The 27,630-nt window shown below is 64.4% G+C and overlaps 6 protein-coding genes across 8 annotated transcripts; 2 read left to right on the top strand and 4 right to left on the bottom strand.

Annotated features, from left to right (window-relative positions):
• The first annotated feature begins 37 nt into the window (after positions 1-37).
• Positions 38-5,223, top strand: CHLRE_10g429000v5 (uncharacterized protein). 3 transcript variants are annotated; one of them, XM_043066606.1, is made up of 3 exons: positions 38-266; positions 626-841; positions 1,437-5,223. In XM_043066606.1, exons 1-3 carry the CDS (start codon positions 102-104, stop codon positions 4,329-4,331), a joined length of 3,276 nt encoding a protein of 1,091 aa, XP_042920004.1. In that variant the 5' UTR covers positions 38-101; the 3' UTR covers positions 4,332-5,223. The 3 variants fall into 3 exon arrangements, with proteins under 3 accessions (XP_042920004.1, XP_042920005.1, XP_042920003.1); XM_043066608.1 differs by lacking the exon at positions 1,437-5,223 and adding an exon at positions 1,087-1,153; XM_043066607.1 differs by adding an exon at positions 1,087-1,268 and having other exon boundaries at positions 48-841; positions 1,338-5,223.
• Positions 5,224-5,277: 54 nt separating this feature from the next.
• On the top strand, positions 5,278-14,143 carry CHLRE_10g428966v5 (uncharacterized protein). Its single transcript, XM_043066605.1, has 9 exons — positions 5,278-5,324; positions 5,384-5,515; positions 5,721-5,788; positions 5,956-6,121; positions 6,254-6,352; positions 6,573-6,941; positions 7,163-7,198; positions 7,381-12,519; positions 12,809-14,143. Exons 1-9 carry the CDS (start codon positions 5,322-5,324, stop codon positions 13,235-13,237), a joined length of 6,441 nt encoding a protein of 2,146 aa, XP_042920002.1. The 5' UTR covers positions 5,278-5,321; the 3' UTR covers positions 13,238-14,143.
• A 2-nt stretch (positions 14,144-14,145) lies between these two features.
• On the bottom strand, positions 14,146-18,387 carry CHLRE_10g428950v5 (uncharacterized protein). Its single transcript, XM_001702649.2, has 11 exons — positions 17,584-18,387; positions 17,458-17,481; positions 17,195-17,277; positions 16,991-17,050; positions 16,621-16,741; positions 16,314-16,426; positions 15,776-15,973; positions 15,485-15,547; positions 14,987-15,133; positions 14,651-14,705; positions 14,146-14,267 (listed from the first exon to the last, which is right to left on the bottom strand). The coding sequence occupies exons 1-11, from the start codon at positions 17,720-17,722 to the stop codon at positions 14,221-14,223; spliced, it is 1,050 nt and encodes a 349-aa protein (XP_001702701.2). The 5' UTR covers positions 17,723-18,387; the 3' UTR covers positions 14,146-14,220.
• Positions 18,388-18,435: 48 nt separating this feature from the next.
• CHLRE_10g428900v5 (uncharacterized protein) lies at positions 18,436-22,037 on the bottom strand. Its single transcript, XM_001702650.2, has 6 exons — positions 21,433-22,037; positions 21,043-21,200; positions 20,564-20,639; positions 20,034-20,153; positions 19,387-19,554; positions 18,436-18,967 (listed from the first exon to the last, which is right to left on the bottom strand). The coding sequence occupies exons 1-6, from the start codon at positions 21,511-21,513 to the stop codon at positions 18,755-18,757; spliced, it is 816 nt and encodes a 271-aa protein (XP_001702702.1). The 5' UTR covers positions 21,514-22,037; the 3' UTR covers positions 18,436-18,754.
• Positions 22,038-22,089: 52 nt separating this feature from the next.
• Positions 22,090-23,187, bottom strand: CHLRE_10g428850v5 (uncharacterized protein). The gene has a single exon (XM_001702651.2). The coding sequence runs from the start codon at positions 22,937-22,939 to the stop codon at positions 22,586-22,588; it is 354 nt and encodes a 117-aa protein (XP_001702703.1). The 5' UTR covers positions 22,940-23,187; the 3' UTR covers positions 22,090-22,585.
• Positions 23,188-23,235: 48 nt separating this feature from the next.
• Positions 23,236-27,374, bottom strand: CHLRE_10g428800v5 (uncharacterized protein). The gene is made up of 7 exons (XM_001702653.2): positions 27,195-27,374; positions 26,945-27,090; positions 26,547-26,718; positions 25,728-26,351; positions 25,289-25,515; positions 24,307-25,042; positions 23,236-24,115 (listed from the first exon to the last, which is right to left on the bottom strand). Exons 1-7 carry the CDS (start codon positions 27,282-27,284, stop codon positions 24,017-24,019), a joined length of 2,094 nt encoding a protein of 697 aa, XP_001702705.2. The 5' UTR covers positions 27,285-27,374; the 3' UTR covers positions 23,236-24,016.
• Positions 27,375-27,630: the final 256 nt, after the last annotated feature.

The raw sequence follows: 27,630 nt of genomic DNA, 5'->3' as shown, positions 1-27,630 counted from the left end.
TGTAAATTACTTTTGTAATCTGTATACTTCTGTTGTAGGCGTTTACTGTATACTTCGTTAAATAGCAGGCACTGCCCAAGCCCGCAGTGCGCCCAGGAGTCATGGCTGCGCTCCCAACACCGCCTTGTGCTTCTGCGGTGCGGCGGCTGCAACGCGACCTGCGTCAATGGGCACTTGAAAAGGATGAGCTGGGAATACCAGCGCTGCTGCAGCAGCTCGAGCCCAAGGACGGGCTCAGCCGAGTGGCCATTAACATGTCGCCCAAGGTAAGCGCCGCAAAGGCCCCGATGTGTATGCTGTTGTATGCATTTCAACGTGATAGATTGATCTGCCTCGAAGTTACTTCTCTTGCGTGTGGCTGACATCACCAACCGCCCGATTTGGGCCCCACCGGGTGGGCCCCGCCGTCCATGTGCTGACTGGGCTCCGCCGCGACGCCCCTCCGCTGTCCCGCTGCGACGCTGTGACGATCTCCCTTTACTTCTGCATTGCAAATGGTTTGCCATCTTCTGGGGTCTGGGAATTACTGCACCCTACGGAAATTCACCAACCTGCCTTGACACTGTCCCATCGCACACCCTTTACTTCTGCATCCTCCCCTTCACCCAATCTCCCCCGCTTTCAGGAGGGTCCGTTCGCGGACTGCGTGTTCCACCTGCACGTCACGTTCCCGCCCGACTACCCGCACCGCCCCCCCGACGTTCGGCTGATGGAGGCCCCGCCCGGCTTCACCCACCCCAACATATTCCGCGGCTGGCACTCCCCGCTCACTGGAGATAGCGATGGCTACTACATATGCCTGGACATGATTAAGCTGAACGCCCTTGCGGGGCCATACAAGGTGAGCGTGGAGGGCGGAATGGAGCAGTGGGCACCCAAGGGCTGATGTCTGTGGTGCATACATGAGGTGGGAAGGGTCTGGCGTGCGTCATCCCGGCGGCGGGTTGCTCTGCTGGATGGTTTGTGCGGAGTAGGTACAGAATCCCTTGCACGTTGATATGCCGTATGCATCGCATGCGACGTTTTGAGTGATGTGTGCCGTGCTCTTGTCCACGTTCTGCTTGTGTTTCGTGTTTTGTCCCGCAGCGAGCTGTGCTGCTGCGTTGCTGTGGTGTGGTGTGAACGTCCGTGTCATGCCTCAAGTCCTAAAGCGCATGTGCCAGAACGAGCCAAAATGTGGAACGACGACGTGGCTTGACTGGAGGTTCCCTAGCTTACCGCCATCACAAGGCTTCGTGCTGCATGATGGGCAGCCCGAGGTGGAAGAAGCCAGGCAGGGAAGGATGGGCAGGAGGCGCGCACTCACTCGCGTGCATATGCTGTTGGAACATAGGTAGAAGCGCCCCCACCCGTACACCTCCGAACCGTTGCTCACACATCCGCCCCGTGTCCCTTGCGCTCCCGTTTCCGGCCCTTCCCTTCCCTCCGTCCCTCAGGGCTGGAGCGCTGCGTACGACGTTTGCGGCCTCGTACTGCAGCTGTACGGCTTCCTGCTGGCGGACGACTCCATTGACCAGGAGTACGGCCATGCCGTGGCACGAACCCACCACCTCCCGGGAGCCCCGACCCCGGCGCCCGCAGACCCCGCCGCAGCAGCCCCGTTGCAGCCGGCCCCTCAGCAGCAGCGGCAGCAGCAGCAGAATCAGGGCGTGGGCGGGGGCGGGTTGCGGCGTGCCCTGACCTGCTCATGCGGCTTCCACGAGAGGCCGCGGCTGTTCTCGCCATCAGCAGCTGGCCTGAGGCCATCGGTGTCAGCAGCCGCTGCTGCGGCAGCTGAGGTGCCGCCGCCGACTGCCGGCGGCGGCGCCGTCACCGACACCGCCGCTGGCGGACCAGGGTCCAGCGGCAGCGGCGGAGTAAGCAGCAGGTTACTGGCACCTAGCAGCGCAGTCAGCAGTGGCGGCACGGCCTCGTCAGCGGCAGCGGCGGCGGCAACGGAGGCGGCGGCGGAGGCGGCGGTGGAGGCGGCAGCGGAGGCGGCGGCGGAGGCGGGTAACGAGGCGGCGGCCGCCCCACAGCATCTGCCTGACCTCCCGATGGAGATCATCCACAAGATCTTCACACACGCCGACGCCGGCACCGTCAGCAAGGCCGCAAGCGGCGCCGCTGCTGCAGGCGCCGCAGCAGCTGCTGGCACCGTCACTGCTGCTGCTTCCACCGCCAGCGCTGCCTCTGCGCCGCCTGCCGGCGCCGCCGGCGCCGCCGCCGCCACCACCGCCGCTGCCTTGGGGTGGGCCTCTGCTTCCCCCACTACTGCTTCCGCTGCCACTGCTGCTTTGCAAGCCCCGCCCGCGCACCTGCTGCTGCTGTCGGACGCGGCCCTGCGCGCCAAGCAGGAGGCCGAGCTGGTGTGCTTCTTCAGCAAGACGCCGCCGGGCGCCGCAACCTGGATCAGCCGCCGCCAGAACGATGGCGACGGCGGCGGCATCGCCCAGGCCGCCAGTGCCGCCGCCGGCGCAGCCGCCGCCGCGCCGGCGTGGCGTCGAGTCGAGGCAAACCGCAGCAGCCCTGCGCGGAGTTCCAGCGGAGCTCCGGCCGCCGCCGCCGGCCCCGATACCGTCCTGAGTGCGCTGTTTACTGCTGGCGGCGGGGCCGGCCGCGGCGCCGCCACTGCCACCGCAGTAGTGCCGCCAGAGCATGACGTGCTGGGCGTGGGCGTGAGCGTGGAGTGGCACGAACACGACGGCAACTTGCGGCGCCTGTCCATGACGCACGACATGTTGTCGCTCGCGGCCTTCGCAGCCGATGGCGTGCGGCGCTCCGCCTGGAACCAGCCCTTCAACGCCTTCCTGCCGCTGGCAGTCAACGCGGCGCACGGCCGCGCGGCGCTGCGCGTGCTGCGCCACAGCGTGGCGGCCATGCTGCGCCTGCCGCACGCGCGGCACGTGCGTGCGGAGCACCTGCTGGACGTGGTTGCCCGGCTCATGAACAGCCTGGTGGTGGACATATGCACGCCGCCTGAGAAGCATGACCAGCAGCAGAAGCCGCAGGGCCAGCACGGGTATGCGCTGGGCGGCAGCCAGCAGGAGCGGTCGGTGCCGCGGCACATGTCGGACGCGGCGCTGCAGTCCTTCTGCCACCTGCACCACCTGCTGCTCGCCCTGGTGGTGGAGGACGGCGACGGTGGCGACGGCGGCAGCGGCAGCAAGGGCGGCAAGGGAAGTGGAGGCGGTGGCCGGGGCTGGAGCGGAGGCGGCGGGCTGGGGCGGGCGCTGCTGGACGTGGCGGCGCGAGATGTGGAGGTGTTCATGTCAGAGCCGGCGGCACGCAGCAAGGCACACTGCCCGGATCTGGGGCTGCTGCTGGTCAAGTTTCTGTTGGTGCCGCGGGACGCCGCCCCGTGGGACGTCTTCGCGCCGGCCTTCCTGCGCGAGCTGCTGGCGAGGCAGGTGCGCTGGGTGGTGAAGGAGCTGGCGCAGCAGGGGCGGCCGGCGGCCGCGGCCGCGGTGGCGGCGCCTGCAGCGAGCGCAGGCGGCCGTGGCGGCGGCGGCGGCGGCGGCTACGGTGGAGGCGCGGCGGCTGCCGCCGCGTTTGAGCGGCCGTGGGAGGGCGGCGGTGACTGCCGCCTGCTCACGGGTGCAGCGGCGGCGGCCGGCGGCAGCAAGGCGGCCATGGCGGCGGCGGACGCAATGCGGCTGCGGCTGCACTTTGAGCACGCGCGCACCAGCCTATCGCTTGTGGCGCTCCAGGCCTTCTTCGCCAACAGCCTCGCGCGGCCCTCCAACTCCGCGGACGCGATGCGGCAGCTGGCGGCAAACAAGGCGTCCTACGACTCGCGCAACGGCTCCCCGCCGGCGCCGGTCTTCGAGGCCTTCAACGCCCACGCGCGCTCCGTGCTCGCGTTTCGCGGCTGGTTGGATTTCCTGGCGGCAATGCGCATGGGCGTCTCGCAGGCTGCGGCTGCACAGGACGTGGCGGCGGCGGCGGCGGCCGCGGCTGAGGCGGCTGAGGCGACTGCAGGCGCGGCAACCGCCGTTCCGGCAGCAGCAACAGCACCGTCAGGTGACCGTGCCGCGCCGGCGGCGACGGTTACGCTTGGCGACATTGCGCACGTGATGGCGGACACACTCCGGCAGGCGGTGGTGGAGGCGCACCGGGCGGGATACCAGGGCGGCAGCGGGCGGGGCAGCGCCGGCCGTGGCGGCAGGGGCGGTGTCGGTGGTGGTGGGGGCAGGGGCAGCGGCGGCGGTCGTGGGAGCAGCCGGTGCGACGACAGCCAGGCGGGCTGGCAGCAGGTGCAGCCGCCGCCGCGGCCATGGCACGTCAACTTTGTGGACTGGGACGGGGCCACGCCGCCGCTACTGGTTGTGGAGGTGGGCGGTGAGTGGTGACGCGCCGGCATGCAGCAGATAGGGGCGGGTCGCACGCAAGTTGTGCGCTGGCCGTGATGGCTTGCTAGGTGGCATGCGGCCAGAGGGCGATTGGTCTATCGAAGTTGGACGCTCGGGCCGTTAGTTGCTTGATGCCTTGATGGGCAGGGCGGCTTGCTTGATTGGCGTAATTGGCGTGGTGCCGCTGCTGCGCGCAAACACAACTGGGCACGGGCGAGGGGACTTGCCGAAAAGCGCAGCATTGGGGCTGCAGCGCGCGCTACCACATGTGCTAGCTAGGGTGGCTGCGCACATGAAGAGGTTGCTATCTGGTGGCCGTGGGGGCTTGAGAAGGCGATGCTGTCTCAGTCCCAGCACAAATGCGTGCTCAGCTGCTGATGAGAGACGACCGCCCTCCATCCTGCACCGCCTCCCCTGCATGTGAGAGGTGAATGGAAGTTACTGCTGGGAGGCACGCAAGTATCTTGGTATACACGTTGTACAAGTCCTAGGCCTCTTCCCGAGCGAGGGGGAGCTCCGCATGGGAGGCGGGTCGCGGTCGGGCAGGTTTTGCGAAACGGCGCGCTGTTTTAATCGCAAACACTGATAATTGATGCTATGAATGCATACATAGGCAGAGCAAGACGCCAGCTTCGCGCTCAAAAAGGCGGGAAGTCCCCAGCCATGACTTTTAAAACCCTCATCCTTAGCCCTAAATCAGCAATGTAATAGGAGATACGTAAAATGAGTGGCCGGCGCGGGCAGCACAAGGAGCTGGAGCTCGCGGCATTGCGATGCGCGCGCGAGGTTGTGACCGAGGTCCCCAGGCTTTTTGACGCTGCTGCCGAGGTGCGTACTGTACCTGGCATAATAGGAGTACATTCGAGCGCGTGTGGTTTTCTACCGTCGGGACCCTCAATTTCCCCGCCCGGAACACGCCATCCTTTCTCGGAACCACCGGTCAGGCCCCACCTCGTGGCGCAAGCGTTGATTGCATTGAATCCAAGGACTATGGTTCCTGCAGCGGTGTGGGTTGCGACAACGGCACCACGAGCAGGGCGCAATCGCCGCAGCCGCCCCAGCTACTGCCGGTGGCCTTTGAGCTACTGCCGCCGTACAGCCCCAGCGTACCGGATGGCGAGCGGCACAAGTACGACAGTGTACGGGTGCTGCTGGAGGAGTACTTCGTGCCGCAGCGGAAAATTGTGAGTGGCATGCACATGTGGGATAGGGGGGAGGCGGCTTGCGCGTGGACACGGCCGTCGGCGGGCACGGTATAACGAGTCGCCGTCACACAAGGGCTCCCTTGAAGCTTCCGGCGGCCTCGCTGTATGTAGCACTTGGCAATTGCGGCAAGAGATTTCGCATGATCTGTGCCCGCCCGCCCGTGCTTCAACGCCTTTGCCCCAGGTGCGCAACGCAGTCTACTGCGGCCGCAGCGGGGTCGACCCCACACGCAAGCTGGACGCGAGCACGAAGTGAGTGGACGTACATGCACGGTGGGACGCAGCTAAGCATACAAGGGTTTGTGTGCACTCTCATGACCTTCACAATGATAGTGCGGTCACTTCGTGCCTGGAAGCAAACCCATGCACCAGCTATGCATCACTGCCTTGCCCATGCGCCAACTAACTTGTTTGTGCAGATATGAGGCGTGCGCTGTCGCGGGTCTGTGGCTGGGGCCGGAGCTGGTGTGTGGCGCGGCGCTGCGACTCAACTTCCCGCCCACCTCCTGCGCGGGGCTGGGGCGGGCGCCGCCGGCCGAGGTGGCGGCGGCGCTGGTGGCGGGGCGGTGGCGGCCGCAGCTGCAGGTGCTGTGTACTTGTGTGCTCCTTGCGTGCGCTGTACGGCATAGGGCGGTGGCAAGGGCCCTGGACGTCAAACCCCATGTTCACATACTCCGCCGCCCACTTTCTCACTGTCTGCTGATGTCTTGCGTTCAGGTGCTCTTCATGCGCACGGCTCCGGGCCACGGCCGCCGGGGCCTGGGGCGCTTGCTGTCGTGCCTCATCGGCAGGCAGGCCGCACGCGCGCAACACGAGGTGGGGAGGGGCGGTTGGGTGGGCGGGTGAGGGGGCGAGAGAAAACGGTGAGTGGCGCAGGCGCCGCTTTACGAGGTGAATGGGCAGATGGGCGAAAGGGCGAGCGAGCCAGCGAGGTAGGGGTACTGCAGGTGGCGCTTGCGCCAGCTTGCGCGATCCTAGCTATGGCCCTGTTGCGTGCGCGTGTGTTTATTTTGCCGCCCCGCCCCTATGTACGCAGTTGGTGAGCGTGGCGATGAGTGGCGATGACGCCGCCCCATTCTGGACGAATGCGGGCTTTGCCGCACCGCCACTGCAGCCGCCGCAGCTGCCGCCCACTGCCAGCCTCCTGCACCGAGCCGAGGCGGCCCGGCGGGCGGCGGCGGCGCGGCGCGCGGTGACGGATGGCGAGCCGCACGCGATGCGGTGCGAGGTGTGGGTGCGGTCGCTACTGCCGCCGCTGCCGTCTGCAGAACCGAGTCACCGAGAGGAGCAGGAGGAGGGGGAGCTAGTGGGGGAGGGGGAAGAGGGAAGTGTGATGGAGGACGCTGATGAGGAGACGGAGGAAAGCGTGCCTGGAAAAGCTGCGCACACGCGACGGTTGGCACAGGTGCGTGTGGGCGTGCCCCTATCTTTCGTGCTGCTTGCTTGTGCATGGTGCTCAGGGTCTTACGCAAGTGCATATTTACGGTAACTCAATTCGTTGTGCTTGCGGCGTATGATGGAATGTTGTTGACTCCAATAAGGGACTTTCAGTGCGGCACGCCGGCAGCAGCCATGTCGTCCCTGAAAGTATGCCCACCTGCTCCCCGCTGCTGCCCGGCAACACAGCATCTGCTCCAAGCGCTGTCGCATGCCAAGGAGCAGGTGTGCTATCTATCAGGGTTTTGGTTGAGGATACGCGAGAGAACCCGCTGCAGTGCCATGTGCATCTATCACACCACCATTGCAGTATGTGGTCAGGCTAGTCAGGCCTGCATGTCAATCGTTTCGTGTTACTTGCCGGAGCCACGGTTTGACTGTTCGCGCTTTGGTTGTTGGACGAGCAGGTCCGCGCGGCTGCGGCGCAAGTGGTGGCCAAGTACCAACAAGCTGCGGCGGCTGCAGCGGCAGCAGCTGCGGCCGGCGAAACGCTGCTGGCGGCGGCAGGTACACAGGCGGTGCCGCCGCCGGATGTGTCGCTGCTGCAGCTGGACGAGGCGGTGGCGGCCACAGACATCGCGACGGCGGATGCGGACGCAGCAGCTGTGGAGGCGACGCGGCCTGCGCAGCTTTACGCGTGTGCAGGGGCTGCGGTTTCTGCCCATGCGGGTGATGCAGCCCGCCGCGGGGCCAAGCGGAAAGCGGCAGGCCGCCGGCAGCAGCAGGAGGGTGAGAGCGCGGCAGTGGCTGGGACGGGGTCGAGCGGGGCTGTAGCAGCGGAGTTAGGCAGGGCCGTGGGTGCCGCGAGCGGCAGTCGGGGTGCTGCTGACGCACGCACTGTCACGACCAGCAGCTGTGGAAACAGCGCAGGGGCTTTGGACCCGTCGGAGGCTGCCGCAGCCGCCGAGTCCGCCGCCCCTGAATCGCTGACGCCAGTGCAGCAACAGAGAAAGCGGCAGCGCCGGCAACAGCCGTCCCGCACCTCCACACCTGAAGCAGCGCCGGCACCGGCACCGGCACCGGCACCGGCATCAGGGCTGGCCAGCCCTGTCATGGCCCCACAGGTGGCGGCACCAGCCCCAGCCCGTACCGCAGTTCCCTGGACGAGCTCACGGCGGGTGGCAGCAGCTGCGGCGCCGCCGTCGCAGGACGACCGTGCCGCCGGCGGCGCACGCACGGCGCGGACGGCCGCACTTGGAACAGCAGCGGCGGCGCCCATGCCGCTGCCTTCGCCAGCGGTGGCTATCAGTGGGGCTGTGGACACCTCGTCCGTGTCTCTGATCAGGTGGTGGGAGGAGCCGCCGGGCGGGCAGAACGCAGAGGAGCTCCGACAGCCACCCACACCAGCAGCCACCGCTGCCGCTGCCACCCGCCCGCCGACGCCTCATGCCTCGCCGGTACTGCTGCTGCAACAGCCGGCCCGCAACAGTCCACGACTGCAGCGGCATCCGCATCTAACCCAGCCGCCGCAGCTGCCACCACAGCCGCCGCAACCTATGCCACCGCTGCTGAAGCTGTCGCTGCAACAGGAGGAACATCAGCGAGTGGAAGCCCCAGGGAGACTGTCAAGCCCACATGGCGTAAGGCCGTGGCAGCCGTCGGCACAGCTGCAGGCCCAGACGCCGCCGACGCGGCCCGGTGGCGGCAGTGGGCGGGGCGTCGGCCCTGGTGGCTCGTTAACCTCAGCCCTGCTTGCCGCCGCGGGCTTTGGCCAAGCGCGCAGTGTGGGTCCTGGTGCTAGTGATCCTGAGGACCAGGCGGCTTGTCAGCCGCCGCTGGAGCCGGAGCCGGAGCCGGAGCCGGACCTGGGGCTTGAGCTGGAGGAGGTGGCTGGGTTTGGCCGGGCACTGGTCGACCTGATCGGCCGCTTTGAAGGCATCGTGAAGCGCCAACACCGACAGCAACAAGAACACCAGCAGCAGCGCTGGCGGGACCAGGGGCAGATGCAGCAGCCGAAGGCTGGGTGTGACGCAGAGCAGGCCGGGGCGCCGGCGGCGGCAGTGGCTGACGCCTGCACACAGCACGACACGGCTGTAGCATGGGGCCGGAAGGCTGCATCCCAGGCCGGGGCGCCGGTGGTGGCAATGGCTGACGCCTGCACACAGCACGACACGGCTGTAGCATGGGGCCGGAAGGCTGCATCCCAGGCAGGGGCGCCGGTGGTGGCAATGGCTGACGCCTGCACACAGTCAGACAAGGCTGTAGCATGGGGCCGGGAGGCTGCATCTCAGGCCGGGGCGCCGGTGGTGGCAATGGCGGACGCCTGCACACAGTCCGACAAGGCAGCTGCTGCAGATGATCGGTTCAAGGAGGCTGCAGTGCAGGCAGGGCCAAGTGTGACGGAATCGGGCACGTGCACAGCGGAGGGCGGGCCAGCAGGGGCCGTGGCGGTGGCGGCGGTGCGAGCTTGTGATGAGCAGCTAGCCGCGAGCCGCACACCTGCTGACGCAGACGGCGAGAAAGCAGCAGCAGTGCGGTCTTCTGATAGCGATGGTTCGGTGGCTGTAGCTGCTGGAGACGCAGTGATGACGGAAGGGCGCGAGGCGCCACCGCCGCCACCGCCCGCGCCACTGCTGCCGCCGCCCCCGCTAAAACCGCCACAGCCTTCACAAGCGCCACAGCCGCCGCGGCCACTCCAGCACTGTGGCCAGGTTGTTGAAGCGCCGCGCGCGGTTGAGCTCCGGGATACGAAAGGCTCCGCCACGGCCACCCCCAAGCAGGATGGCCAGCAGCAGGCGGCTGTGCAACGCATGCAGGCAGCAGCCGGGCTCGCGCTGCTGGCGCCTGTGTCACCACCGTCAGCAGCTGCAGCAGGGGCGAGGGGCCCCCAAGGGAGCTCGCCTGTAACGCCGTCGACGGCTGCCGGCTGCCGGACTGCAGTTGCAAGCTATGGCAGCTGCGGCGGCGGCGGTGCCAGCAGGGGTGGTGGCAGCGGCTCTGAGAGCGGCGGCTCCGCGATACGTGAGGTAGACAACAGCGCCGGCGAAGGCCTGGCGGCATTCTATGATGCGACGGAGGAGGCAGAGCAAGAGCAGGCACAGCGGGCCGAACGGCTGCTGAGGTGGGCGCGCTTGCGTGCTAACGCGGAGAAGCCAGCGGACCCAACGGCGGCAGCGGCGGCAGCGGAGCCAGCGCAGGCAGCGGTGGCGGCGCTAGGGCGGCCCTTGCAGCGGCCCATGCCGCTACCGCCTCAGGTGCCTGCATCGCCGCCGCCGCAGCTGTGTGGTATCGGCAGCCCTGTCGCTGCAGCAGGCGCTGCGTTCGGCACCGAGGCACCGCCAGCGCCGGCACCGGCAGCCTGCCGCGAGGCTGGGGCCGCTGCGGTAGTGCCGCGGGGCGCTGGCGACCGTGCGGCGGCTGATGGTGAGCAGCCAGGCGTCGAAATGGCCGAGGAGGGGCCTCCTGACTCGACCCTTTCCGCCGGCGAATGTGCGTCGGATGGAACACCAGTGGCGGCACCCACCGCAAAGGGCTCGGCATCCCTGCGGAAGGTGCTGGCGCGCAAGCTGGGCGTTCTTGGCAACACCAGCACCAGCAGCACCCGCTGCCGCCAGTCCCGGTGGGGTGCACCTGTTTCTGCTGCAAAGGCGCCGGATGCTCCCCCGAAGACCCCGCAACCACAGCCGCAGCAGCCGCAGCACGTGTGGCTAGCGCAGAATCTACTGGCGCTGCCGCAGCTGCCTGTGTTGCCACCTGCACCACCGGCGACTGCGTCATCAGCCACCGCAGCGCCAGCGGCGCCGCGTCTGCAGCTGCAGGCATCCTTTGAAGCGCCGTCGCCCTCGCGAGCATCAGCTGCCTTGGTCGCTTCGACTGCACATGGCACCGCAGCCGCCGGCCCTGACGCCAGCGCCACCGCCGGGCAAGGGGAAGCCGCGCCCCGGTGCTCCGAGCCGGTGGTGACGGGCGTGCTGCACCCGCGAAGAGGCCTGGGACTTGCGCGCGGCACCCAAGCCAGCAGCAGCACCAGCAGCCGGCGCGGGTCGCGGTGGGGCTCACCGCCACCGCCGGCTGCGACCGCAGGGTCCGCCGCCGCGGCGCCCCTTGCCCCTCCACCGCACTCACCGGCACGAGCCCCGTTGGGCCATACCGCAGGTGACGGTGGCGTGCCTGTACTGACCCCGACCAGGGTGTCTGACGGACCGCGAGCGGCAGAGCAGCGCGCTCCGCAACCGCTGCAGCCGCAGGCAGGCGGTCCTCCCTTGCCGCCGTCACACCAACGCCCGGAGCTTACCGCGGAGGTGGCGTGCTTGGCACGCGCAGCAACCGTGACCACCTGCCATCCCACCAGCGTGACTTGGGCGGCGGCGGGTGCCGCCGGTCCTAATGTGGACGCGTCTGCGGGCACAGCAGCTGCTGCGCCGCATGCTGGGAATGGGACTGAGCGTGGCGGCGCCGCGGCGCCTGCCGATGTTGGCGAGGTGTCGGGTGGCGGCGGCGGCGGCGGCGGCGTGATACCGGTAGCTGTAGACCGCCCTGTCGTCACTGTAGGCGCTGGCAGCAGTCACAACAACCGGCCGGGGCCTAGCCTTGCCGGGGGCGGGCAGCTTCGCAGCCCCGCCGCTCCCAAGGTTCTGGCGCCGGCACCTGCGGCAGCGACGGTGGCTGCGGAATGCCGAGAGGGGCCGCCTATCGAACGCAGCAGCCCGGCACGTGTGCAGCAGGCAGCGGCCGCAACACCGCGGCCGCTGTCTGGGGCTGCACCGGGTGCAGCGGCCGTGCCTGCTGCTGCTGCTGCTGCTGCTGCTGCTGCTGCTGCTGCTGCTGCTGCTGCTGCCGCCGAGGTGGTTGGAGTGCGGGGCACCGGCAAGGCCGTGTCAGACAGAGGCCGAGTTGTCCGCGAGTCCGGGGGTCCGCGCAGCCGGGGGTCCTGCGCGCAGCCCTGTTCGGGCCCCGCGCATGAGGGTCACCAGAGCCCGCGCCACAGCCTAAAGCGCAGCCGGAGCCACAGCCACAGCCATAGCCGGAGCCGGAGCCGGAGCCGGAGCCGGAGCCGGAGCCGGAGCCGGAGCCGGAGCCGGAGCCGGAGCCGGAGCCGGAGCCGGAGCCAGGGCCGGAGTCGGGGCCGGAGCCGGGACCGAGGCAAGGGTCAGGACTGGACAGTGGGTCAAGCCCTCGTATGGAAGCGGCGCAAGAGTCTGAGCGGCAGCCGCGGCCACAGCCGCGGCCGCAGCCCCCCAGGGGTTCGGGCCGAAAGCCGGGCCCAGGAGGGGCTCGACCGGCGAGGCCGAAGCGCTGGAGGCAGCCAGGGGCGCCCGCGCAGCGCGAGCCGGGGCCGGCCTCGCGACCGGAGTCGCAGCCGGAATGTGGAGTGGCAGTGCCGCCGCAGCCCCGGCGGCCGTCGGGAGGAGAGCCGTAGGCGGGGCCCGGATGCCGACCAGGCCCAGCAGCAGGGCGGGAGCCGAGGGGCCGGGGGCGGGCGCAGCAGCAGCCGTGACGGGCAGAGGGGCAGTGGGAGCAGCCGGAGTCCGAGCCGGGGGCAACAGCAGCAGACACAGCCGCCGGCGGTGCTGCGGCCTGACAGCGCTCCGACCACCGGTGTAGAGGTGCGTCCCCGGCAGGCAGTGATTGGAGTGGTTCGGTTGCCTGGGGGCGTAGTAACTTGTGCGCCGAAGAGGGCACCACTAATTGACTTCACCTCGCAATGGACTTCCGCCGTACGGTACGCATGCTTATGCACGCTCGCCCTGTTTCGAGCGAACGCGACCTTGGGTTCAGATATAGGTAGGGGAACCCGTGCTGTGAACTGCAGCCCGGATATCCATGCCTGCTATGTACTAATGCAACCTGCACGTCTGGTGCCAAGCATCTAACCTCGCCTGCCTTGTCCCGCAGGCGACAAGTCAGCATGGGGAGCGGGAGCAGAGCTACCAGGTGCTGAGCTACCTCAGTCCCGAGCTGGTGTCGAGATCGGCGAGAGGCGATTTCTCCTGGCTTGGTGTGAAGAAAGGTCTTCAGGGGGGCATCACTTACCAGCGCAGCTGGCAGGAGGGGCTCTACGCTCCAGGTATTGCCTGCGTCCTTGTCAAGCTGGTCGGCGACGTGACGCATGCGGCACTGTTCCGCAACGCTAGGATGCTTCGGCAAACGCGGGGGGTGAAGATTGCGCCCTTCCTTGCGCCAGAGGTGCGGGCGCTTCGAGACCAGCGCATGAACCAGTACATCGCACTGCAGTGCGCGGGCTTGAAGCCCAAGTGGGACGGAGTGACGGCAAACCTTAGTATCCTAAACGGGCGAGGCGCGCGAGTACTGTACCAGTTCTAAGTAAGGACGCGGGACCTGCATCGCCGGTGGCCGGAAATGGTAAAGTGTGGGGGTGTCGGCGGGTGTGTGGGTCCCCACCAGGTGGCTGGAGCCGTGTCTGCGGGATGTGTGAGTGCACCTGCATCTGCGGCGGGGCAAGGCGCCGCTGGAAGTTTATCCGATGTACAATATGTGCTGGGGTGCGGTTTGGGGTGCGGTTGCAGTCGGCTGGACAGTACGGCATGAGTCGGTAAGGTGTGGATGAATCGCCCATAGCATGGAGCGGCGGGTGGCAAGTGGCGGCGGCTTGCAGCGCTGGAAGGTGCATCATGGTACATGGTGCATGGTACATGGTACGGGTAGGCAGGGGCTCGGTTCGCGAGGCGCGCGGCACGGTGGCCATGCAAATACGTTCGAAGGGGAATATTAAGTTGCACAATTGGGTCCATACATTTAACATGTTATACATCAGTACTACAGGCGCCCGGCATCAACCAATGTCAGCAACCACACCTCATGAGGTCAGCAACATTCACTCAGATTAAGTGCTGCGCCATGCATGTGCGCACACACACGCTCATGGCTTATGCCGATCCTGATTTGCGGGGATGCCAAAGGCCCCCAACATAGAGGCGTGTGCAATTTGCGTGTGCTTAATAGGCGCTCGCGTCAAGGTGGCTGGGTTAATAACGACCCGGGAGGGGAGGGCTCAGCCCTTTTCCTGCCTCCCTAAGGCAGCCACCTCCTCGTTACCCATGTATGGTTGCGACGCCAGGGCGCACCCCTGTGCCCCGACGCAAACAAGCAAGCGGCTGCATCTCAATGCACCATAAGCCATAAGTAAAGGAAAGTACGACGCACGCAACATGCGCGTCAGATCACGTCTACGGGATGGAACATTTTGCTGCATGGATATGTAGGGACATGTGGGGATGACGCCGTGGATTTCATTCTGCCTCCTTAGCAACCGCATGTAGGAGCAGTGCTCTTCAAATCAATCCCAATCAACACTTGGGGATGTAGCCGTTGGTCTTGCACTTGACCGGGGGGTCTGCGATCATGCAGGTTGCGCGCAATGGGTGTGCAGTGTTAGTTCCAGAAGGTAGCAGGTTTGGCACGTACGTGGGGCATGTATGCTGCAGCGGGCTGTGGCCTAGGGAAGCCAAATCCGGCACTTGCCAATGGCCGTTCCGCCGTCCCGCGGCCGTGTGTTCCGCCATCCCACGGCCATTCCACACTGTGAAACGACTGCAACCCCACCGACCGCTCCCCCACCGCTGGGCCTCAACATCAGCACTGCTAGCATTTTGGCACTTCACGCGGATGTACTGCTCAGTTTCAGCAGGCCCCCCAACCCATCAGAGCCAGCCCCAGGCGACACCGCGACGTCCAGTAACATACGCACATCGCGCGCGCGTTCGCGCTCACACTCACCAGCTGCGGTCTGCTGCACCGGGGAGCAGAACGTGTCGGCAAACTGCGACCAAATCTGCATGGGCGCGAAAGGCACGCGTGGGCCCACATGGAAGTTCAGGACTCCATGACAAGACTTGCATCACCCATCCCCTGATGCCTGTCAACGGTGTAGCCAGCAATGGATGTGGTGCCTGCATTCCCACGTGCAGCCACGTGCCGTACAAGTGCCTGCACCCTTACGTGCGCGCGCGCCTCGCTCCCCGCATGTGCATGCAAGGCTCCCAACCACCCACGGCAGCAATCAAACCAACGCATGCAGCACCACTTGCAAAGCTTGCATCATGCGACACTCACCGGGCAGTTCTTCTTCTTGGTCATGCGCAGCAGGCGGTGAGTGTCGTAGGCAGCCTCAGCGGTCTCGCGGCCGGCACCCGGGTTCTGTCCGGTCACCAAGCGGCCATGACGGACCACGTGGGGGCGAAAGTAGAACCTCGCCCAGTCCTGTACGGTACATACCATGCACACACGGGCGGCGTGCGGGGTAGCACACAGGGGTGGTGAGCACGCGGTAAGACGTACGCACGACAGGCACGACCGCGCGTGTGCATGCGTGATGACTTTAGCGCATTCAACATTAGGCGGGGAAATGTAGGGCCGGCACACCAGCGCATTATTCACGTGCATGCTTGCACACGCGCACGCGCAGCCGCTCAGCCAGCATCAGTAAGCAGCCAATTGCTATTGGGATTTGACACGCTACTGCATGTATATATGCCGCAAATGCACCGCATGCACGGCCAGGATTCCGCGAACAACGCCATCGCACCCTCGCGGGTGGGCTCGCTCACGCACCTGCTGCGTAGACATGTAGATGGCGCCGGAGGCCTTGAGGCCGTCCTCGAGCAGGAAGGAGCCCTGGGGGGGAGATAAGCCGATCATGGAGAACGGGGCGTGTGCGTGACACGGCGTGGCATGATGGATGACCAGCAGACGGAGATGGGTGGATGGGTGGCTGGGCGTGTGCAGCGCACGAGAGAGAGCTACTCATACTGCTGGGCCAGGCAATGTGCAATGTGTGCACGCACGCACATGCATGGCTTCGCGTGTGTGTTTCATGCCGCGCATACCGCACCCCTACCGTACCTGCTTGGCATACTCGGTGGGCATATGGGGGCCGCTGCAGTTGGCGGGGCTCAGGCCGGCGGAGCAGCCGGTGGCTTCATTGCCGGGGTAGCACAGGCCGCACACGTTATTGGAGGAGCCCAGCCACTCCTCCTCAGCATTGGAGAAGCCGGTCATGGCGCGACCCGCCACCAGCGAGCTGTTGTCGGACAGCTTGGCCTGGGGTGCGCGAGGAGGGGTAGGTGCGTGGCAGGTGAGGCAAGGAAGGCCATTGGTGCATGGCAGCATGGCAGCATGGCAGCATGGCAGGGGCGGCGGGGCACGCAGCAGGCGGTCGGGCGCACAGTGTTGTGCACTGCATGCAGTAGTGCGCCACCGTAAACGGCATGATTGCAGGCGGCGCCTAGCAGCAAGTAAGACTAAGAGAGGTACATGCATGCACACATGCTTACGTGGGTGAGCCACGTTCGGTGTGTATGTGTGTGTGTGTGTGTGTGTGTGTGTGTGTGTGTGTGTGTGTGTGTGGCAGTAGTTTGGTCGCACGCGGTCCATTACTCACGTGTACCAGCGCCATGGGGCCGTGGCACACCGCCGACACCACCTTGCCCGACTCCCACATGACGCGGATGATGCGGTGCAGGTTCGCGTCGTTGGCAAAGTCCCACATGGAGCCTGACGGAGCGATGGTGGGTGGGTGAGGGGTTGTTGGGTAAAGTGCGTCCGTGGGGCACGCAAGCGTAGTCAAGCTACAAGTCCCGATTGTTGACATCCAGCATCCCCCGCCCCACGCACGGCCCAATCGATATGCCAGCGCAGCCGCGGCCGCACATACTGTACATGCATACCGTATGCGGGCACGCACGCACCTGTGCCGCCCACAAAGAACAGGATGTCAAAGTTGGCGAGCTGGGCGTTGGTGATGGAGCCGGCGGCGGTGGTGTTCTCGGTCAGGGGCACGTAGGAGCTGCCGTCGGGTCGCTTGGCTACCTACATGTGGCGCACAGTATTTAAATGAGAGCGCGGGGATGTTAATTATCAGTTGCTAGGAGGGGCGCGGCTTCGGCATGCGAGGCTGGGCGATGGGGACGAGGCGATTGGTGAGCGAGAGGGTGATGGGGCAGGGCCTTCGGGAAGTTGGGAGTGCACGCCTGACGAGCGGCTTGGCAGCCACCTGGCAGGTGTGCATGGCAGCCACCCACGGCCGGCAGTAGGAGGGACGAAGAGGCACGCACGCACCAGGGGCTTGGAGTCGGGGTCGTTGGCGTAGAAGGCGAATCCCTGGGAGTCGGCTGGGCCCTGCACGCATACGCGATAGTCCACAAGCACGGAAGCGCAAGTTTGGAACTGTTGGGGGCTGAAAGCCAGCAGGAGCATGGGCGGCGTGGCAGTGAACAAGGCACGCACACGTCGGGCTACCGTAGTTAATTCTTTCTCACGCACCAGGCCGCCCTTCGGGGACGCCACAGTGACGGAGCAGCCCGCGTTCTTGAACACCGTGTAAGAGTGCGTGAACTCCACAAGCCCTGAAGTGGAAGTGAAAGCAGAGCGGCGGGCAGGGACGAGCATGAGGCAGACCAGCAAGCTAGCACGGGAGGAGACGGTCGCTAGGAGTCAGGTGCGTCGGCAGGCACCGAGTTACACCCGGGCGAACAGCAGTGAGGCAGTCGGCGGCCCCCTTCTGGGAAACACGCCCAGCGACTTACAGTAGCCGGTCGGCTTGGGCACGCCTTGTATATGGATGGCCAGCGGGACGCGGAGCGGGGGAGGCTTGGATGAGTGTGTACGAAATCGGCGGGCTTGGCTGGCAGAGAAACCGGTCAAGGACTTACCGACATATTTGGCGGGTCCAGTCGTCGGCGTCCAGCTGCCAACGTTGGTTACAATGCTCAGCACATTGCAGCGCTTGCTCGCGCCCTGGGCGAGCGCAACACAACTGCACAGGAGGAGCGCTGCGTAGATTGCGCGCATGTTGGCTGCTGCTGTAAGTGTCGTTAATATTACTGACACTTGATAGGCTATTAAATTAAAGAGTGTGCTGGGCCGGCTTAAGTATGCAGATCATGGTCTTGGATTCAGGACTGGGAGCGCCTCGCTTTTGCAACGTGAGCCTGCTCCTATGTTGAGCGTCTTGTGTAACCCACATAAAATGGTGCTATAAGAACAGTAATTAAACACCATTATATGTCCTGGTGGAGAAACACGGGCTCCAGCGCAAAGTTACGAGTGCAACGTCATGCGGGGCGTGAACCGGGCTGCGAACACATTTTCGAGTAATCCTGGAAAAGCTGACAAGATAAGCCAGTTGAAAGATCGCTCGATATGGTTTCTACGTCATCAAGCGCACCAACGTGAGCCATGCAGGGGTTTGTCCGCCAGCGGGTGGAAAGGTTGGCACACTAGCGCGCGAGCCATTGGTTGGTCCAAAGGCAATTGAAAGTAGTACTAACTCAGCAATACTATTTTCAATGCCCAGCACTCACAACAATCAACGAACTCAACGCTGAACTCAATCAGCGCGCACATTTCTAGTATGTCCACTGAGCGAGCGTTACCTCTTATGAAGAAACGGCACGAAGCTGAACGCAGATCTCGTTCTTAGGGCTAGAGAACCGCGCTGAGCTCTGCCGGCAATCTGCTGATACATTTCGGCATGGATGTTGGACGCGGAGTCAAGTCAAACCGCCAAGAGATAACAATAGCCGTGAGCCAAGACTCCCAAGAGTCCCAAAGCCGGGATAACAGAAGCCCCCAAGGGTTCCGCCCTCCCTCCTCCAAACCGCCCATACATTCACGTGCCCACACATCGGCCTTCCCTGTCTGCGCCAGCCTGCGCCACCTACAGTAGCCGTGTCAGGATCGCCGGTCCACATGTAGCCGGTATGACTGCGCCCCCCCCGCAAGATGGTCTACCGTCTACCACTTCCTTAACTAATCATGAATGTACCCCCCCCCCCCGCACACCACGAAGCAAGCGCCCTGCCCGCCTCCCCGCGCCCAGCGCTACACCTCCATGCCCACGGCCGCAGCCTCGGCCGCCGCCACCGCCTGCGCCGCCGCGGCCGCGGTGGCCGCCTCCGGCCTCCTGTGGAAGTAGGCCAGGAACTCGGTGTTGCCGCTCTTGTCGCCCTTGATGGGGCTCTCCGTCACCCCCACCAGCTGGTAGCCGTGTGCGGCGATGCCGGCGGTGACGCGCTGGATCACCTCGGCGTGGACCTGGCGGGCCGGACGAGCGGGCGAGGGAGCGGGGGGTGGAAGAGCACATACTGGTAAAAGATATCAGGAGGTGTGGCACAAGAGGTTTGGAGAGTGGCAAACGCGTGTTAGCTTGGGGCTCCGCACAGAAAAAACGATAGTCGCATACTCGTACGGCGACACGTTCAGAGGTGCACTGGAACTTCCCTCGCCGGGCCGGTGCACTGGGACACCCGCCGCAACCTGCTGCGTGCTGAACAGTCACCACTACTTTCTAAACCAGCCCAACACCCAAGTACAACACCCGAGGCCCCACGCACCAGAGCCCTATCAATGTTCTCGCCCATGCCCCAGCCCACTCCACCTGCCTTGCTCTCAACCCGCCACAACCCCACATGCCTAACCCCCGCTCCCACCCCCACCCCCGCGTATGCACGCACCTTGGGGTCTCGCACCACGCCGCCCGGGCCCACTTGCCCCCGGCCCGCCTCGAACTGCGGCTTGATGAGCACCACCAGCTGCCCGCCCGCCGGCTTGATCACGGACGTGACGGCGCCGATCACCAGCAGCACTGAGATGAAGGACAGGTCCAGGGTGGCGATGTCCACCTGCTCATCAGGAAACGTGTGCGTGCGTGTGTGCACGTCATGTGGGAGCACGTGCTGTGTTGTGGTGCGTGTCATGTTGTGCCCAGCGCAACATGGAAGCAAGGGCCAGGTACTGCAGCAACTGCGTGCCACGTGGCGCGGCGTCCGATGTACCAAACAAACTGCTCCACCAGTGCCACATGTCAAGCTGTGCTCTGTGCACACAAGTCTTCTTCCGAATACCCAGCTTGCATTGCACGGCGGTTGCTTAGCACGACAGCACACCGGTACCATGCAGCCCGGCCTTCATGTGGCCCAGGCCCCATCGCCCTCCTGTGCCCCACCACCCCGGAACCCAACCACCACCCTCCGCCCCCACACGCTCCCTCCCGCTGCCCCTGCCCCCGCCCCTCCCTCAGACCCCACACGCTCCCTCCCTCAGACCCCACACGCTCCCTCCCTCCCCCTGCCCCCCTCAGCCCCCACCCCCCACCCCTCACCATCTCGAGCAGGTGCTGCGGCGCCAGGTGCCTCAGGTTGAACTTCTCCATCACCACGACCCGCTCGTCCCGCCGGATGCGGTCGTGCAGCTGGTTGTGGCCCACGTCTATGCCGTACACCTGTGTACACGGAGAAAAAGACGTGTGTGTGTGTTAAAGAGCACAAGGAAACCATTACGCGTAGGACAGTGTATGCGATGCAGAGTGTGTGTGTGTGTGTGTGTGTGTGTGTGTGTACGTGCGTGTATGTGTATGTGTTAAAGAGCGTGTATGTGTATGTGTATGTGTGTGTTTTTGACACAGAGCTTTGCGTGCCATGTGCGTTAGGAAAGGACGATGAGTGTGTGCAGTCCGTGCCGGTACGTGGAGTGCGACTGCGACCGCACAACGACGTTGCTGGGACGACCGCGCATAGAGATGCGTCAGTGGAGCGCTCCTCTGCGCACAAGCACCTATTTGTACTGATCCTCTCGCCGCAGTTGCAACTCCCAGGGCCCTGGGCGCGGGGCCCTGGGCCAGTTGCCGCGCACCTTCTTGGCGCCGTTCTGCAGCAGGCAGTCGGTGAAGCCCCCCGTGGACTGGCCCGAGTCCAGTGCCACCAGACCGCTGGAGGGAAAGGTGGCGGCATGAGGCGGGGGACAAGGACGAAGGCGTTGACAGCATGGGTCAAGCCATGCGTTGTCGGGCAGGCACCAGCACCCGTGACTCCCGCCGTTCCCAACAAGCCCCTGCACGCCGCCGTTGGCAGACGCGCTAGCAACTTGTAACCCGCCCAGACGAAAGACAGCCCAAGGGCACCTCCACCTCGCGCCACGCCTACAGCTGCATGTCGAAGATTTTACCTAGCGCACGCCCTCCCACCTGTCCCACCCCTGTCCTTCCTGTCCCCCGCTCCAATACCATATTACCTTCCTTCTCCTGCCAGCCACTCCCGCTCCCCACCGCTCGCTCTTCCCACCCCTCGCTCTTCTCTCCCTCTCTGCCACCACTACCCACCACCCCGCCTCACCGCACGTCAATGCCCCAGTGCGCCAGCGCCTTCTCCATCTTGAGTCCGGCACGGCACACGTACTTGGGCTCGTCGGCGTCAATGACCACCACCGGCCCACCCGGGCCTACCACCACTGGCGTCCCCGCCTTAGTCACCACTTTGTCCGCCACACGAACCTGATGGGAGGCCGGCGACGAGGGTGAGGGTTGACGTTGAGGGCAGAAGCAAGATGTTGCTTGTGCCGCGGCACCCCACGGTGAATTGAGTGCGGGGCACGTGTCTGCATTGCACACCCAGCCGAGCCCTCCAGCGGCTGACCTTTGCCGTGCCAATGGTGCGGACACCCCCCGCCCCACTCTCACATAATGGCAGAAGCATACATGCAAATACACACTCTCTATTACGGACCTTGCCCTGTAGGATGAAGGACTGGATGACATTGCGGCTGTACTGCGGCGCCAGCTGTAGGCAGTACTCGTCCAGGCGCATGCGCTGCTTGGGGCCGCGCGGCTTCGAGGGGGTCCCCGTGGAAGCCCCAGCTGGGCCGGCGGCAGGTCTACTGCTGCTACTGCTAGTGCTGCTAGGTGCATCCGATGAAGATGCAGGGGGTGCGGCATCGCTGGCAGACGTAGCTGCGGTGCGCAGGCCGGCGCCTCGGTGTGGCCGGTCCGCGAGCTGCGGCGCCCCAACACCTAGAACACGGTGACCCGAAGCATCAGCGCATACCGCCGTCGCACGAGGACTCCAGCTGAGTGTTGACCCAGATGAGCTGCATGAGCTGGAATTGATTGACTGACAAGCGCATGTGCTCGCACGGTGAACCGCCAGCGAGCATGCGGACGCCGAGGCAGCGGCCGGCGCTCGCCTGCAGCCAAATGTATTGTTACCTAACAATTCGTTGACGATTGCGCTTGTTTGAATACGAGCTGTGCCTCTGGAGGCAAGTGAGAAATGTCTGAGCATGGCAACTTGTACAGAGCCAACAGGGCTAAGGCGTGCCTGGACAAGTTTGCGCATATGTATATCTATGGCACAATCGGAAAGAGGTGATAATTTGACAGGCCATTGCAGTTGTGTTTACACGCACGCACAGCCTCACCTCCCCCGGTCCGAGGTCATTGACGCACTCAAGCAACGTGTGTCTTTTCCCCCGGTCTCCATGAGCCCGCAGTTTCAGTACCAGTGCGCCATGCGCCATAGTCAGCAGGATCCATACTGAAATCAAAACATGGCGCCCATGCCTAACACCTTCACGCTTTCCGCAGCACCGCCACCAGTAGGGCCCTTGTTGAATTCCTAGTACAAGCAAGAGCAGAGGGTGAGGCCCTCATACACTTCACCATAGGTAACCGGTCCATACTCGCCCCGTTGGTCCATCCTCGCCTCGTTAACCATGTTGTCGTCCAAGTCAGAGAGTCAGTGCAGCCACATGACACGCCGGTTCCCTGGCCCCCAAGTTCTACCCGCTACACCCTCAGTTCACCCCCTTGCCCCATGCAACCCCTTGCCCTAACCCCTTGATATGTCCTAAATGTAATGCGCACCGTCAATGCGCTTAAGCTCATACTGCCAACCAGTAGACCGAGACCAGCACAATCATTGTGTTGTTCTCCCACTGCACCGTAAGCTTGCCGTCCGTCTTCTCGTTCCATCGTGCACAGCTTGCCGCGTGAAGTCCCGCCCCGGCCTTCTGCGTCAGGTTGGTGGTGACTATGTACTTGAATGGCTTGTTCATGGCCGCTAGCCGCTTCAAGCACCCTTCCACGATGTTGTTGCTCCATGAGTCAATTTTGTTGTGGGCAAACTGATTGTCGCCGATGGCCGCGACAATAGACTCGCGCACCATCGTGTCGACCTCCGCGTCGTCCATAAGGTCATCCTCAGCCAGGCCATCGAAAGCGGTGTCGTCCTCCATATTTAAACCGGCGACAAGAGTATCGCGGCCTCAAGCTAGGGGGTTCTGCGAGATGTCCTTAGAGAGTCTGGTCAAACACGCTATTCAAGGCAGCGCCGTTGTGGAATGAAAGAAGTATACATATGAGGTCAAACAGGGGAATTAAGCAGGCTCCGTGACTGCTGCATCGCCTGATGCAGTCCATCGCTGGGCGGTCCCTCATCCTTCTTCTCGCCGGAACCGCTCATGCCCCCCCCCCCCCCCACACACACACACAGCAGTCCTCCCAACTCCCCTTGTTAGTGCTGCGGTTCGCCCCTTACTCCTGTTCCCGCTCTACAGCCGAAAGCGCGTGATACTATGAAGAATCCCGCCAAGAGAGCGTCCTGAAGGACAAGGGATACAGCTGCAAGTCTAACACCGAACGCCGCACTGTGTCATGTGGTGCGTTCAGCAGCAGGCAACCCAGGTCCTAACCCAGCCACCTGCCCACAAGGCCATGAGACAGAAGACCTCCTGTATGGCAGAGTCAAATCGGTCACCGGTAATCGCTTACAAGACAGTGACGGCTGACCACAATGCAAGAGGCACTCGCCAAGGCACTCGCAAGAGAAAGGAAGCAACTAAGAGAGGTGGTGGCACGTTGGAAGGGAAACTGAGGCAGTTTCTGTGTGGCCCTGTGCAAAACAAAGCTACCTCGCCATACACACGCCAATATATAATACAGACAACCCCTGCTTGCAAGCAAACGTGCCGCCACAAGGACCAGCACACTAATCGCTGCGCGTATGGAACGCGCACCCTGGATTTCCGCGCCCACAAAGCAAAGCAGCACACAATCACACTAAGCAAGCACAGAGCTTCCCTGATTCGACAAATATTGTTTGCAAACGCTTCGAGGTCGTGCTGCGAGGTGCTGACGTGATACGGTAGTGTGCAATCACTGCTGCACTGCCAACTGCTTCCCTTACCCGCGCGCTTCACACAAGCGCCACACAAGCGCACTATGCACCAAAAGAAGAGGGCCCACGTCTGGGGCTACTGGTTGCAGCATACGCTCACGACTTACGCCCCATTGATGCGCAAAAAAGGAAGAGTTTATTTGCACAGCACCTTGGCAACGCTCTCGTTGGGCAGCACTGGTGGCACGTACGTGGACGCGCACTCGATCTTTAGCGGCTCAGCACCATAGCAGTCCTGCGGCATAACAGGTAGCAGTTGCAACAGCGGTGGCGTAAGTGCAACTGTTTCTGCGCCAGATACCGCAGCGTGCCCAATACTGCTGGGGTTGGCAAACATTCAGACAATGGCATTCCCATCCATCCACACACAAGCCCCATCCATGCCGCCTCCCACAGCCCAAGCACCCCACGCAGCGCCTGCCTCACCTCGGGCAGCAGCAGCAGCGGGTTGTCCAACGAGTCGCACTCGCCGCCCTCCGAGCCGGCGCCGGCCTTGGCCGCGCAGACGCGGCGCGCGCCAGCGCGCCGCCAGGCCGCCGCGCCGCCGGGATACACGACCGCAGTGCGCATGGTGCGGCGCAGCGACAGCCAGCTGACCACGAAGCCCACCAGCATGGCCAGGGTGCCGGCGGTCAGGATGAGGAGCGTCACCAGGCCCCAGTTGAGGCTGCCGTCGTCGTTGAACCAGGCAAGGTTGAGGTCGGAGATGATGAGGGTGCCGGCCGAGGCCGACTCGCCCTCCTCGCCGTTCAGCAGCAGCATGAACGGGTCGGCTGAGGCGGTGGCGGCGGCGGGGTCGTAGGGCTGGCCCGCGAACAGCAGCGCGCCGCGGCCCTGCGCCACCTCCGCCGCGTCGCTCTGCTCGCGCAGGCGCTGCAGCTGCATCAGCTGCAGCTGCGCCGGCGATAGCTGCTGCGGCTCCTGCAGCTGCGGCGCCACCACGGAGGCCGAGCGGCCGCCGTTGACAATGCCGCCGATGGGGAAGAGGTGCAGCACCAGGCTGCCGGTGTGGGAGCTCCAGGCGATCAGCTCGGCCAGGCTGGCCAGCATGTCCAGAGCATCCGGGGCCTCGGCGTAGGGGTCCAGGTAGGACTCGTAGTAGGTGTCGTAGATGTCCTCCTCGTCACCGTCGTCGCCGTAGATGGAGTAGTAGGCGTAGTACCTGGGGGCGGAGGCGGGAGTGCGAGGAGAGGTGGTGAGCGGGTAAGTGGGAAGGAGGGGTGGAGCGTAAGCGGGGAGACGGCGGGCCGGCACACGCGTGCGCCTGCAGTACACAGAGAGCGCCGGCACCGTCCTGGCTTCCAGCCCCAATTCCTACTTCTCAACCGGCCAGCCCCAGATTCCAGCAGGCTTCAAGGCCCGCGCACCCTGGCGCCAACGAATGCTGCCACCCTACAGCCCTACTCACTGCTCCAGGTAGTCCTCCCACGCCTCGTCCGACTCGTCCAGGTTCGCGGCAGAGGTGGAGGCGGCGCGGGCCGCCGCCGCCCACTTCCTCTGCTGCTCGAGGGCGTAGTCGCCCTTGCTGGTGGCGGGCTGCTCCTCGCGCTCCTGCTGGCCCTCCTCCTCGTCGTCGTCGTGATCCGACAGCAGAGCATCCAAGTTGGACAGCATGGTCTCAGCCATGCCCACCACCTGGTGTTGGGGAGACGGCGGGGGCGGGTCAGGTCTGATGGGAACTGGTGTACGATTGCGTCAGGCTTGCGTCACAGGCTGGCACTGTGACCCTTTGCTTTAACCCACTGCGATAGCCTCGCTGCGCTCCCTTCAAACATAGTCACAGGCCAAAGGTGATTTTGGCTTCAGATTGCAGATGTAGAGCCGTACCCAGCGCGCAAACGACGCACCTCGCCGTAGTCATCATCCTCATCCTCATCTTCCTCGTCCTCCTCATCCTCCTCATAATCCTCGTCGTACAAGCTCTGCACGAAGTCACGAGAGCTTTGCGCCGCCTTGCTTCCGCCCATGACAAGCTCCGCGCCCTCGCTGTCCTCATAGCCCAGGCGTGCCACGCCGCCGCCGGCGTCCAGCGCCGCCGCAATACGCATCGCGGCCTTGCTGGCGATCAAGTCCTCCAGCTCCTCGCGGCCCATCGCCTGCTGCTGCAGGTTGGCCACCTCGTGCATCTGCATCTGCAGCTGCTGCTGCCGCTGCATGACCCGCGCGTCGGCAGCGACGGCGTCAACGAATGCGCCGCGGAGCATGTGGCCCACGCTGCCGGCGATCATGCTGGCAATCATGCTTTGCTGCCGCTGCGAGGTGCCGTAGTCCTCATAGTACTCGTAATAGTACTCGTCGTCATCGTTATAGCCGTCATCATCGTCGTTGTGGGATTGGGCCGCGAGGGTGTAGGTCGCGCCCTCATCGTAGTCGGCGACCGCGGCTTGGCGGGTCGTAGCCGACCCGGAGGAAGAGGACGAGCGGCCCGACACGGCGCCGGCGGAGCCCTGCCCGGCCTCAGACCAGGCACGCTGTGTGCGGGGAGAACATGGGTCAGGGGGCGGGGCGGGAAGGTTGGATGCGTAAGGCGAACGCGCGTGGAACTCTAAAAGAATGTGGTTCGTCGTTCCTGTGTGCGGTTTGGCAGACCGTGCCTGTCCTGTGAGCACGGCGGAGTGCGCTCCCAATCCCTAGAACACGCATGCCTCGCCCCTCCCATGTCCTACCTCGCGAGCCATCTGGTCCAGCATGGCGGCACGCATGCGCGCACAGCCGACGTGACGAAGCATCTCGTGCGTGGATGGAGCGGGCTCCGTCGGCTCGGCTTCCATAACGGGGCGCAGGCCCTGCATCGCGGCCTGTTGCAGCGCCTCCATAATCATGAGCTGCTGCTGAAGCCTGCAGCATGATACCAAAGCACGATACCCAAAGTGAGTCCGAACTCCAAACGCCGAGGGAAACGGTTTGGGCCCTAATTCTCATGCTGGGAAACCACGTCCCGTCCGCCAGAAGCTGTGCCTTATCTGTTATTTATTCATACTTCAAGAGCCGTGCAGTTTCAAGCGAAACGCACGGGCAAGCTCGTGTCAAGCCCCTGTCGACACAAACCTCAATGGGTACCCACCATGCGAAGGGTGAGCTGAAAACAGGCCCAAACAGTGCGCTAGGCAGCGAGCCGGAACCGGTATCGGCTGTCGCCTCTGAAGCTGCCTCACTGCTGCCCGTTTCCTGAATTGTATAGAGCGACCCGGCGCCATTCCCAAAAGAAGTCTGCGTGACAGCAAATGGGAATAAATGAGCAGAGCTTGGACCCGTCGAGCAAGCCCGCATGCTCGGCAGCTGGCCCGACCGACCAGGCGCAAAGGCGAGCTTACCTGGCTCACGACCAGTAGCCGTGCCTGAGAAACAGCCAAGCATACCACAACCAGCGCCAGGGGGCGCAATAAGCTGCCCCCGAGCTGCATTGTCGCCTTGGTCTTAGGCTGGCCTCGCGCAACAACGAAAGCTTCCTTTAAAACTACGTTATATCACAGTATTCGTCGCAGGGAAGTTACAGGGGGGTGATGAGGGCTGAGTGGCTAGACGTGGCAGGCCGAATCTCGAGCCTTCGCTGCGGCCCGGGTCTTCCCCCGCGTTCCCATGCAAGTTCAGGATGGCCTTGCCAACACATTTGCTGGGGACTCTGGTGCTGCAGTCTCATCATATTTCCTTCAGCCATCCTACTGCACGAAGTCAGGGCCCCACCTGCTCCTCTGCTGCTAACCTTACTGCCAACTCCCCTTCGTACCCCGCTTCGTCTGAGCTGGTGCT

The sequence above is a fragment of the Chlamydomonas reinhardtii genome, chromosome 10 (genome assembly GCF_000002595.2).
Source record: "Chlamydomonas reinhardtii strain CC-503 cw92 mt+ chromosome 10, whole genome shotgun sequence".
Taxonomy (NCBI): Eukaryota; Viridiplantae; Chlorophyta; class Chlorophyceae; order Chlamydomonadales; family Chlamydomonadaceae; genus Chlamydomonas; species Chlamydomonas reinhardtii.
Note: the sequence above shows the minus strand (reverse complement) of the source record. Positions and strands in the feature narration are given on the sequence as shown.